We start from the raw sequence: 13,008 nt of genomic DNA on the forward strand, positions 1-13,008 counted from the left end.
TAAATAAATTTTGATACAGCACTTTGTGAACAGCCAGCCCTTTCAGCAATTACCTTCTGTGGCTTACCCTCCTTGTGTAGGATGTTGATGATTGTCTTCTGGAAAACTGTCAAGTCAGTAGTCTTTCCCATAATTGTGGTTGCATGTTCTGAACTAGCCCAGGAGGTATCCAGTATTTATACTCATAATTAATAAAACTAATCAAGCTCAAAATGGAAAATTCAAATTTTTTGAAAAACTGATTTTTATTTTCCCAAGCTGTAAGTAGTAACAAACAAAATTATAACAAAAAACTCTTGAAATATTTCTGGTTTGTGTGAAATGAATCTACAATATACAAAAAATTACTTTTTTTTTATTAAATTACAAAAAATAAAGAACTTTTCTTTTTTTTTTAAGTAGTCAAGGATTAATTTTGTTTGAGCAAAATGGTATACACTGTGCTGCCAACAACATTACAATAAGTCAAGCAATATCAAAGTCAGTATGCTCTTCTACCATCTTCTGAATTGCTGAAAATTGTGAATTTAGTTTTGTTGGGTAGGGATAGAGGATGCATTACACATGTATTACCTTATTAAAATTTAAATGAGTGACCATTTTAGAGGTTTCACACACAGGCCTCTGTTTGGGCTAATAAAGGGTTGTTTATGATCAAAGTTATACAACTCCAATTTAAGTTACTTATGGGTGCAATAACTTTTACATCGAATGTAAAGTCTGTGTTTTAGCAATAAATAAATAAATAAATAAAAAATAAGTATGTAATCATGTCAGTGCAATTTAGACAAGTCCAATGGATTCATAGACCCAGAAAACATGGGGTTAGACCCCAAGATTACTTGACTAAGTCAAATAATGAAGGAGTTAGGATATTTTAAGGGCTGCCCATCTTGGACACCATCTTGAAAATTACCCCTTTCTAGTGGTCAAACTTTGGTAAACTTTTAGTATGTTATTAGGGACACCTAATACTACAAAAAACAGCTGAGAAACCTTTTGTTAGAATTTTTTTTAGGGTTAGGTGTTTTATTTTCATATATGCAGCCGCCTATATATATATATATATATATATATATATATATGCAAAAGTATGCAGCAATATTAACCATCATAAAGCTGTTGTGTAAAATCTAAATTCCCACATTATAAACATTTAAACAGGAAAGTAAATGTTTTTTGTTTGTTTGTTTGTTTGTTTTTTACATCTGAAAGCATTGATGATTATTTTCATTATCAGTTAGTATTTGTGGCCCCTTAAAAAACAGTGGGAGAAAGTGAGAGAATGAGACAGAGAAAATAAAGCAGTGCACCAAAGCTTGGCCAAAGGGCAGAAGCTCCAGTAATCCCTGGATCAGGGTCTGAAAGACCTCTTCCTTTGGCTCGTCTGGATGCTAGTACAGACTGTTTTTTGAACAGCAGTGAGATCTGTGTCAAATGGCAGTGTCGTCTTACTGAAAAACGATAGCTGGACCAAAAGGAGTTTGTTAAGAAGGCCAGGTAGTGCAAGACTCTGCCAGGTGAAGATGCCGTGGTCTGGAACACTCTCATAGTGGCTTTGTTTTGTTTTTAGCATGGCCTCGCTCTCATGTTCAGCGAGTTAGATGTAATTTAAAGACATTTGCTGTTCAGCAGCTGTGAAATGCAGGTATTTAATAGAAGAAGGTCAACACAAAGCTATTAACCATAAACTGCCAGCCAGGAGAGCGCGGTCTCATGTATGATAATAGTCACATATAGACTGACTTTTTATTACACATCTTTCTCAGTCCTTCACACAACATCTAATTTCCTTTTCTCTATACTTCTTATTGTTTGAATCCATCATACTCTTGTTTTTGGTTGTGTTGTTTATGTGAATTTTATTTGTCAGTTTATTCCATTCTGTTTACCATGATAACAGATCAATGAAGACCGTAGATCAATGCAGTTGATATAAAGGGGTTCAGTAAGAATGAGTTACATCCGATGATAGTATTTTTATTTGCACACTCCGTCTGTGTTTTTAACATCTGATTCACTATTTTATGATTGAAATAATAATGCTGCAAAAGACACAGACATACACTGGTTTCCATAATTGATTGGGACATTCCAACGGTGTAATGGATTTTATATTATACAAACTATACTCTAACCCTCTCTGTAAACCTACCCCACACACAAAACTCCAGTCTTTTTGATCTAAATGTAGTTGTCCTCATGGGGACCAAAAAATAAATAAAAAATGAATGACCCCATAAAGTACGGAACACAGTTCCACACACACACACACACACACACACAAAAAAGAATGTCCCCATAATGTACGGAACACAGTTACACACACACACACACACACACACACACACACACACACACACAGAATTACTTCTATGGTTATGGAGGATACAGCATTCATTCATTCATTGATTCATGTATTTATATGTATATGTACTGTATATGTGTGTATACAAATATACTCTAAATATGTATGTCTGTGTGTGTGTGTGTGTGTGTGTGTGTGTGTGTGTGTGTGTGTGTCTGTGTGTGTATTGGAAATGGAAATTTCTTGGAAATGTTTTCTAAATATAGCGACATGTGATGTTGTGCTTGTAGCGTAGTTCTGTGAGGAAAAAAAAAAACCTTACAAATAAAATAGCTGCAATTGCCCAACATTTTTTTTCAGCCATACCCTTATGTAATTACCTTCTGAATTTTTAATTACATTTTCCAGTAATTTAACAAATCACAATATGTTCAAGGTTATCAGTCACATGACAACAAATTAAAACAAATACAATATTTGATCTCTTTTTGAGTTTTATTTTGATTGCTTTTATTTGTTTATTTTTATTTTTTTATCATCTATTACATTTAAAAATATGAGGTTTTTTTTAACTGAAGTGAATGAGCAATGATCAACAACCAACAAGCCATTTCACATTATGTCTTCCTTGCATTTGTTGGCCATAAAGGAGTAAGAGGCAGTAGAGTTTGTAATATGTGGTTTAAAAAAAAAAAAAAAAAAACTTAAAATGTATATTCTATTGTTGAATACTGCACACTCCTTACTTAATCAGAATCACTAATGTTTATTCATTTCACTATTCCTTTGTCCTGCAGTGCTTTGAAGTCCTTGGTTGTCATTTGTTAAACACGTCTTCCAGGGCTGCTGCTTTATCATCGTAAATCCAGTTATATATGACTGCTTTCTTTAGGATGAATCCACTTGGAGAGAGGGAGTGATCGTGGATGTACTTGAGCATCGCTGATGCAAATGTCTTCTCTGTATCGAAATCTGGCCCTCCAGCTTGCCAGACAAACGTCTCTTTTTTATCTCTTTTCTGAGTTCAAGGAAAGTTCAGCATCTTTTTTATTTTCTTCCTAAATGTGGAAAACTCAACAACAGTGTATTTTGGGAAATGTTTATATGTCATGCTCATTGCTCATTTTTGGTGTTTCAGATGAGAGCTTGTGTTAAATGGTTGTTTAAGAGTCATTTACCTACATGCATTTGTGAATGTGGTTTGTGTATTCATAGTATTGTAATGTGATGTTTCCGCTTCACATTATGAAATATTTATTATTATATATACATTTTTTTTTTCTTGTTTTGTTGCCACAGGTGTTGCATTTTATCCCAACCTCTTTTATATTATACTGTGTGTGTGTGTGTGTGTGTGTGTGTGTTTGTATATATGTATACAGGCAGACAGCTATCTAGATTAGATAGATAGATAGATAGATAGATAGATAGATAGATAGATAGATAGATAGATAGATAGATAGATAGATAGACAGACAGACAGACAGACAGACAGACAGACAGACAGACAGATATCCATCCCAAACGTTTCAGCTGTAGTATGTTTTGACAGTGGGATGATAATCAATTATCATGGCCTGCGTTCATTTCAAGCTGACATTTATAACATTTTTATGTGTGAAGCAAAAATATTTGTAAGCTTTGCTCATGCCTTTGTAATTGATATGCCGTATGAAAATTTCATGTTTCATTTCAGTTTCTCAGGGCTTTCTCAAAAGAGCAAATCAAATAGATCTTTCCTCATGAATCACCACTTTTGAAGTGTTCCTTTGAAGGTCAGGGTCACATATTTTTCAACAGAGTGAAAGCTCTCACAGATATCTCTTATCTTTCTCTTTGTTCGCCCCTCTAACACACTATGGCCTCTTAAAGGACCCTGCGGACCAAAAAAAAAAAAAAAGCCTAGCGCTTTTATATGGTACGGGACTCCGGCAGTGTTATCATCCATAATAGCACTGCCACAGTCCAATAGCCACCCAGACGGCATGCAAGCCTCACCCAAGCAAAGCCCACGGTGACCACCAGCAAGATACATCAGCTGTCAATCATTTTCGCTCAACCGTATTTGAATAAAAACGTTAGGGATTCATTCCTCCAGTTGTATTTGCTCAACATAAAGATGCAGAATCACTCACACAAAAGCAGAGTTAAGAGGTTTATTCCCAAAAAATTGAATTATTGTAGTGCCACTGGAATTCATTCTGATAATTGCTTTGAAACTTGGAGAAATAAAGTCTCATCTGGCTGCTTTGTTGACTGGCTTCCTGTGTGAAAATGGTAGATTTTTGTTGCTTGATAGGAGAGCAGGACTCCTCTCCTGATGTCTATATTAGTCTCAGTAACAGATGGTGCTGAGTTAAGGATCTGTCGTCACGAGGGTTTGCAGACTCCTTTTGTTTCTAGCCAGCGGCATCAGCCGTGAGCTGGGCTTGAGCTGGGCTCGTGTGAGGCAGTGACATCATTCATCAGGTCGTGCTGTGGAGAGCACCTCTGCAAACGCTGCTCAACAAGAGGCTGGATTTGGTCAAGCTGTGGTAGGATGGGTGACTAGCTTTGCCGCCTTCTACTCTGATCTTTTTTGGTACTGGTCAGTGGAGACACTGTCGAGGTTGAGGATACGTTTTCATTATAAATGGACCCAGAGTTAATTGGTTTGACCTTATATTGAAAGTATTGAGTGACCGAGTAATGGGGTCACATACATCACCACATGTTATGGATTCAATTTGCCTGATTTGTTCTACTTGTACTGTACTTAAGTCAAGTGTTTTGATACACAAATGAATGTTAGAAAACCCATAATGAATGAACTTACCTATTTTCTATATATATACACTCTGAAGAGTTTAATAAAGAAACATTTTTTTATTTATCTATCTCAGCATTTAATTAACACACAAAGCCATCATTTATTTTATTTTATTAGGTGGATTTGGTTTGAGGGAATAAATGGGAGCCATGTAATAATGACAATATAGATTTATGGTGAACTTGGTTAGTTTCATGTTAACACTAATTAAAGTGTGGCGGTTCATATTCTACATTAATTTTAATGGCTGCGAGGCAGTGCCGTATTGATATTCCTCATGATTCTGTTCTGGTTTGTATTAGAGCTTTAATTCGAACTATTAAACTTCTCCAATTAATTCACCCAAAATAATTTTTTTCTTCTCCATATCAGAAATCTTTTCTGGGCCTTCACATTTACAGACAAATGGCTTATTGTTGTCCTTTTTTATCTCCTCTTTACCTTTTAGTTTTCTTTTCTTCTGACTATGCACTGTTATGACTAGTTCACACTATAGGATTTTAAGCCCCATTTAAAAATTAACGAGCTCGCCGACAGGTCAGGCTGTGATCGGTGGGAAAAATCTGCATTTTTTATTGTGTGAACTACTCAATGACGCATCAAAGAGGCTCTGTGATGAATGAATATCTGGACTCAACTTTATGTGGTGTCAGGTGTCACTTTTATAGAACACATCATCATGCAAACAACTAATCTCTTTTTCAGATTGAAGTCATTCGTTAGTCATCAGTTTCACATAGTCCTTCAGAAATCATACTAATATGCTGATTTGGTTCTTAAGAAACATTTAGTATCATCAGTGTTGAAAACGGTTGTGCTACTTAATGTTTTATTTATTTATTTGTGGAAAGAAAACAAAACTTTGAAAATAATTTACTTCAATTAATTTGAAATTTATTTTCCTTAATTACTAATAATTACTAATAAATAAAAGTTATTTCCAAATTATGCTAAAGATAGAAGTTACTCCATACTGATTCCATTTTATTTAGCAACACCTAGACTTTTAAGTAGACACATTCTAATTCACCAAGAAGTGATATTTCTTTGTAGTTCATTTCAAACTGGTCAAAGTAAAATTGGTCACACAATCATTTGGGGGAACGGTTCCTCCATAAATAATGCCCTGGGTTACTATTTAAGTCTTGTGCCAGCTGCAGTGGGGGTGGAGGTTGGAGAAGCATTACCTGAGAGAGGTTAGGAATCATCCTCTCCACCCATGCAGAGCACACTTTTAATTAGATTACCCAGGCACCCATGCACAGCCGTGAGGGATTGGACACACTCTGTCAGGTCACAGTGCCTCAGTGTGGGGCTGGACTTCTTGTCCACTGGATGACTGGATGAGTCCTGTGCTTGAGAACCTAGAGGGAATCAAAAAAAAAAAAAAACTACTTGCTTTTGCTATGGTGGTACATTTTTAATAGGAATAACAACAGAAAGGAATGTAAAACTTGTCTGTCCACTCTGTCCATATGAAAGAACATTGTCTAGTTTATCTTATTATTGTTGATTCCCAAATAACTCTTTACTCCGGGGGCTTCTACATGATTATGGTAAATATCTGGGTGAATTAGTTAAAAGCAGCATTTTTTGGTTTTAACAACTTTAAAAAATTCAGTAGCAATTAGACTTATTTTTATTTTTTAATGTTTTGATTTTTTGTTTTACAATTAGTCTTTTTTGTTGTTGTTGTATCCATTAGGGCATGAATAATTATAGTCATTTGATCATTTGTGTGATTTATTTACATGAATTACATGTTGGTTTTGTGGTCAAATTTAGCAACTTCTTGTATTCTGATCTTGTGGTCAGTTGTGTTACCGTCTGCAGGTCTGAATCATGCCCGGGATCTTTTATAGCCGGGACCACTCCATATTTCAGTATCAAACGATGTGCGAAGCCAGCATTAAACTGGGCCTTGTTTATAAAACGTTTGTCAAAAAACATACTTGTGAAGCTCCGTTGCTGCCCCGGAAAAACTAATCATATCCACTGTTTACATAACACTGGGTTCTTTAGGAAGCTGAACAAATTTAACTTTCACTTGCAACCAAAAACACACTTCTTTGGATTGGAGACATTCTTCCTGAGCAAGTCCAGTGCAGCGGCTGATGACTGAAGGTCTGGAATCCATGGCAGCTTTCATTGGCCAAGGCCCACCCATGAGGCCATTTGACCGACATGTCAAACAACCAATCACAGCTCACTTCGTTCAGCATCACTTTTCGAGTGTGGAAATGTAGCCACAATAACAGACAGGTGTGTAAAACTCTCTGCTGTATTTCAAAGATTCTATGCAGTGAACTTTAATTATTTCATATACTTTTGAAACTCCAGTGTTTACTTTATCCTGACAAGCGCTTCTTGTCACAGTTGTAAACACTATGGCTTTCTTCTTTCGTAAGAAAGACACAAACACAACATCAAACACAAACATCTCCCAGAAATCCAGTAGTATTCAACCAATCCGATGATGACTTCGACACTCCTGAAGTGTTTCCACTTTTGTGTCCCATATGCATCAGACGTTTAGCCAATGATCCGTGGGCGTTACATTTACATTTATTCATTTAGCTGACGCTTTTATCCAAAGCGACTTACAATTGCTATATAGGTCAGAGGTCGCACGCCTCTGGAGCAACTAGGGGTTAAGTGTCTTGCTCAGGGACACATTGGTGTCTCACAGTGGATTCGAACCCGGGTCTCTCACACCAAAGGCATATGTCTTATCCACTGCGCCAACACCACCCCACGACTGAGGCTGAGACTACGTGCAGCACTGCCGCAGGATGAAGCACGTTGATGGGCACGATCTCACTCTGGTCGATGTGTGCGCGGGCACGCTCTTCCGGGAGAAATGCCCATATAAGGAGTTCATCCCCGCCTATCGAAAGTCACAATCCAAAAAAAAAAAAACCTCCAGAACTTGTACAAACCCGGATGTATGATTTTTGGCACAGAAATACTCTGTCATACATCCCCCAAATTTTTTTTTTTTTTTTTTTTTTTTTTTTTTTACTTTGTCAATGCTTTGCATGAGAACCCAACTCTTTAACAGTGTAAACAACTCTTAATGCATGAAATGGCATTGTACCGCCCAAGTAAATAATTTGCTATGAAACACAAATACAAATCAGATTAGAATCTAATAAAGTGTATTTGTTGTGTGTATAAAACATCTCTCAGAAGAAAGCAGACCACTGTTGATTTAGTCTGTACTGTACTTTTCAGGCAGGGTGTTTTTGTTTTTCTTGTTGTGCTGTAAAAATCACAACTGTTTTGAACGTTTTTTTTTCACCTAAAAAAAAATGCTATAATAAGAAAATTCTTTGTTTGCGAAGACAGTCTGTCCTAGTTTGAGTAAAGGATATTGAAAGTGTCATGTGGCAATTATCAAATTGTGTAAATTTTGTGGATAGAGATAGAGAGAGATAGAGAGAGAGAGAGAGAGAGAGAGAGAGAGAGAGAGAGAGAAGTGCAGTTAAATGTTTTATAGTCTCTAAACGCTCTTGGATTACTTTAACACTTTTAATTACAACAATTAATTTTGTTTTGAAGATTGAGAGAATGGGCAGGCCTGCTGTGTTTCTCCTATAAAATCACAGAGTTAGCTTTGGCATGCTGATGGGCCTGAGAGCTCTTAAAGTTTTCAAGTTACAAGATAACAATGTGTTTCTATTTGTGCCTTCCACGTGCCGTGACAGGTAAGAAATAACCGAAGCCGATCTGCCAGAGCACCTTAGCAGCGCTTAATTTCTCTCTCTCATGTTTAACCGTCTGTTGCTAATTTACTTTCACTCCCAGCAATCCTTTTTTAATAGTGCATCCGTTTGTTCGGGAGACAATTGATTCCCTGCGTTGCCATATTCATCAGTTACATTAACTGAAGCTTGTCCGGAATATGAATTATGGAGGCTGTCTCTCCGTTTCTGTCCCTCGTTTCTAGCTGCATCTTCACGTCAATAGACCATGTAAATACCTTTGAGGAAAATAAATGTTAACCTAAAGTCAACAATGTGCTAATTACGCTAATGATAATGAGTCTTGCGCTAATTCATCAATCCTTTGTTAAGTGTCGTCTTGTTGTTGGGTCGTGAAGGGAGCCTTTGAGAAATACTTGACGCATTTATTGATGTTTTCTTCCTGTTGTGTCTACTTCGATACAGGGAATTTGACAACTTGTCTGATCTCCCAGAAGAGTCCAAGGTCAGGTACATTGCTCAGCTGTGGGAAAATCTGGGATTAAAAAATGTCCAGGTGAACAATCACATGGCTCTTCTGAGCTATCCCGGACCCAACCTCAGCACGATCATCGATACGAGCAGAAACCAATGTTACCTGCCTAGCGGAATGAGGTGTGACCAGCCGTTTGCATCCCCGACTGAACCATTTGCCTTTGCAGCCTATTCGGCTGTGGGAAATCTAGTGGTGAGTTACATTATATCACTATACTCAAGTATATACTCAGATGACCAATACTATACTCACAATTGTACTGGAAATATCAGCTATGAGTCCAGAACAATGACATGTGATAATGTTAACCTAAAAATGTGCATTGCCCTTTATATGCTAATTAATATACTGGTATTTTATACTGGTTCTTTTGGTATGGACCAAAAAGAAAGTGATATATTTAGTCCTGATTCTCTTTGCATTCACACTGCCATTTTTAACATCATACCTAAGATTTAAAACAAAAGGTATATGAATATGGTCACAACCTGACTGGACAGCTTTGTGTCACATTTATGTCAAATCCTTCTTACCAGTTTACAACACAGGAAGAGCTTACCAAATATGTAAAGGACCCGAAACAACTGCTTTTTTTGTGCACACCACGGTTTGGATGGCAGCGTTCACTTGTTCAAATGAACTGCGCCTGCCATTGTGTAAACATGCCCTTAAATGATTTAGATTATGCCAACAAAGCCAAAAATGTGGTAATGTGCATTTGTTACCTTAAGGTTCTGTTTCTAAATCTAACTCATAAAATGAATTTTGTCCGTGCAACCTAATTTGTCAACTTGATTGAGTAACATTAACTGGCATTTTTGACCTGAAGAAAATGTGAATGTTACTACTTAAAGTGCATGTGTAGGTTACCTGGAAAAAAATTAAAAACTTTAATTCAGCAAGGATGTATTAATTTCTTCAAAAGTTACATTAAAGGTATTTCTAATGTTTATAGTGCACTTGTAATACAAAAGAGTCTGTTCTTTTGAACTTTCTGTTCATCAAATAAAAATGTACCACAGTTTCCATGAAAATATTAAGCAGAATATCAGTTTTAAACATTGATAATTGGGTTCCCTATGATTTCCGCGATGTGGAAAACACAGACGGAATCACATAATCCAGTAATTAAAATTGAACTTAGAGTTTAACGTGGAATGTCACAGAATTTGTCAACATTTTTATGAATTAATCAAAAGTATAGGTTGTCACACTTAAATCAAATTGCGATATTAATTAGTATCTGTTAATATTAAGCTGGAAAAGTCGATTTAAATATGAATCCTCCTGCATGTTCTGTGTTTCTGTGTTAATGAATGAACGTTTCGCTTATTACACACATATAGAAGCACGCGTGACGCTCGCAGTGATTTCAGCATCTGCAGTCTCACTAAATGAGGACATACAGGTAAACACATGAATAACATCTCCAGAACTGCTTTGAGAGTGACTTCATGAACATTTGATTTGAGTAAAAATAAAAGTCTGGTTTAATTTAAAGACAATTTAAAGTATTTGCCAGAAATGTATTACTATTGTTCAGCAGAATGTGCATAGCCTACTACTACTACTACTAAAAAGAAACAAAAATTATTTGTATAAGGAATAATCACACGATATTATATTAATAATAAAGTTTGCTTAATTTTCAATAATTAAAATATAATTGAAATTAATGTTTTATGCCTTCATTTGATAACCAGAAAAAGAAAAATCTGAAAAACTGAATTTCTGAAAAAAAAAAATTTGATAAGGCTATGTTACACTCCGTTACTCAAAAAGGGGACGCAACAAAAAACCGCGACATAAGAGAGCCAATTCGTAAAGAAACGTTTTATTTAGATAAGATAAATATACAAAAACTATGTACTGTAGTGTAGTCAGTAATGTCGTCCTATTCTATGTGTGAGAATGTAATGTGCTGTGGTCTCGTGATGTATGCAAAAAGAAACATAATCAAACAATAACGAAAAGCAATCAAGTTGGCCGCCCGCGCCCTCTGCCATCGAGCTTGCTTCTCTTAAAGAGGCAAGGGAAATTGGGCACGGGTGTCACGGATGCAACCAGGTTACGGGGGGGTGGAGTAATCCGTCTGCTACTGGGAAAAAACCCAATGAAGACCCAGGTCGTCACACTCCTCCCCTTAGAACAGGGATCTGTTAAGAATCCCTGCAAACAAACAACATAAACAATTAAAACAAAAGCATAAGCCCCATACAGGAAAAAAAAATTAAGTACCAAGGACAGCAACCAGAGCCAAAATAGTGCTTTTTTTTGTTTCGTTTTTTAACACCAATTTAAGCATCATTCACGAACGTGACAGTGCGTCTGCCACAGCGTTTTCAGACCCTCTAATGTGCTTAATATCAAGGCAGTAAGCCTGTAGAAACAAAGACCAACGTATCAGCCTTTGGTTAGGACAGTGAAGAGAATTTAAAAACGTCAATGGGTTGTGGTCTGTGAAAATGACAACAAGTTGACTTGAGCCAACATAGATGTCAAAATGCTGTAACGCCCAAATCAAAGCTAGAGCCACCTTTTACCCCACGGAATAATTTAGCTGGTATGAGTTGAACTTGCATGAAAAGAAGCTGACAGGCCGAACAACCCCCTGTTCATCAGACTGTTGGAGAACAACTCCAGCTCCAACCTGACTTGCGTCAACCTACAAAGAGAAGAACCTTTCAAAGCAAGGAGCCGCAAGGACAGAAGACGAACACAATAGAGACTTAACATTTTCAAAAGCTAGCGCACAATTTGACGACCATATGCATGACGACCATGGCTTTCAAAAGATCGGTAAGTGGTTCAACAACTGACAAAAAGTTACAGCAAAAGGAACGATAATAACCCACTAAACCCAAAAAACGCATAAGCTCTTTTTTTGGTAGTAGGCGGAGAATATTCTTGAATAGCTTGAACTTTTGCATTTAATGGTCGAACTTCACCATTTCTGACCACTTTACCCAAGTATGTCACAGTGGCCTGAGCAAAATCACACTTGGCTAAATTCACAGTCAAGCTAGCTTCCGAAAGGCGCATTAAAACTGCATGCAGACGTTGTAAGTGCAAGTCCCAACTGTCACTGAAGACAACCAGATCATCTAATTACACAGCACACCCCTCAAGGCCTGATACCACACAGTTAATCAGGCGTTGAAAGGTGGCAGGAGCATTTCGAAGCCCAAAACTCATTACTCGGTAGGAGTAAAGACCTGATGGAGTAATGAAGGAAGAAATTTCTTGAGCTCGCCAAGTCAAAGGCACCTGCCAGTAACCTCTTAGCAGGTCAAGTTTAGTTACATACCTAGCTGAGCCTACCTGGTCACAATCGTCCACCCAAGGGAGTGGAAAACAATCAGGCTTTATCACAGTGTTTACCTTTCGAAAGTCTGTACAAAACCTTACAGACCCATCAGGTTTTCCTACTTATAGACATGGAGACGCCCAGTCTGAACACGAAGAAACTGCAATATCATTTTCTTGCATATACTTAATCTCTGCTTCCATCAAATCTCGTTTTTCTGGTGACACACGATAATAACGCTGTCTGACAGGGGAAGCATTACCCACATCAATATCGTGCTCAACCCAATCTGATGAGGCAGCGTATCTCCAAACAACCGAGGGAAACTCCGCAAAAGTGCACTCA

At 37.0% G+C, this 13,008-nt stretch overlaps 1 protein-coding gene across 1 annotated transcript in view; it reads left to right on the plus strand.

Annotated features, from left to right (window-relative positions):
• Positions 1–13,008, plus strand: part of LOC132119389 (inactive N-acetylated-alpha-linked acidic dipeptidase-like protein 2) — a 306,226-nt gene that overhangs the window by 138,089 nt on the left and 155,129 nt on the right. Inside the window, exon 3 of the mRNA XM_059529291.1 lies at positions 9,287–9,548. Within this exon, the coding sequence (XP_059385274.1) occupies positions 9,287–9,548 (262 nt within the window). The remainder of the gene's footprint in view (positions 1–9,286; positions 9,549–13,008) is intronic.

The sequence above is a fragment of the Carassius carassius genome, chromosome 38, assembly GCF_963082965.1.
Source record: "Carassius carassius chromosome 38, fCarCar2.1, whole genome shotgun sequence".
Lineage (NCBI taxonomy): Eukaryota > Metazoa > Chordata > Actinopteri > Cypriniformes > Cyprinidae > Carassius > Carassius carassius.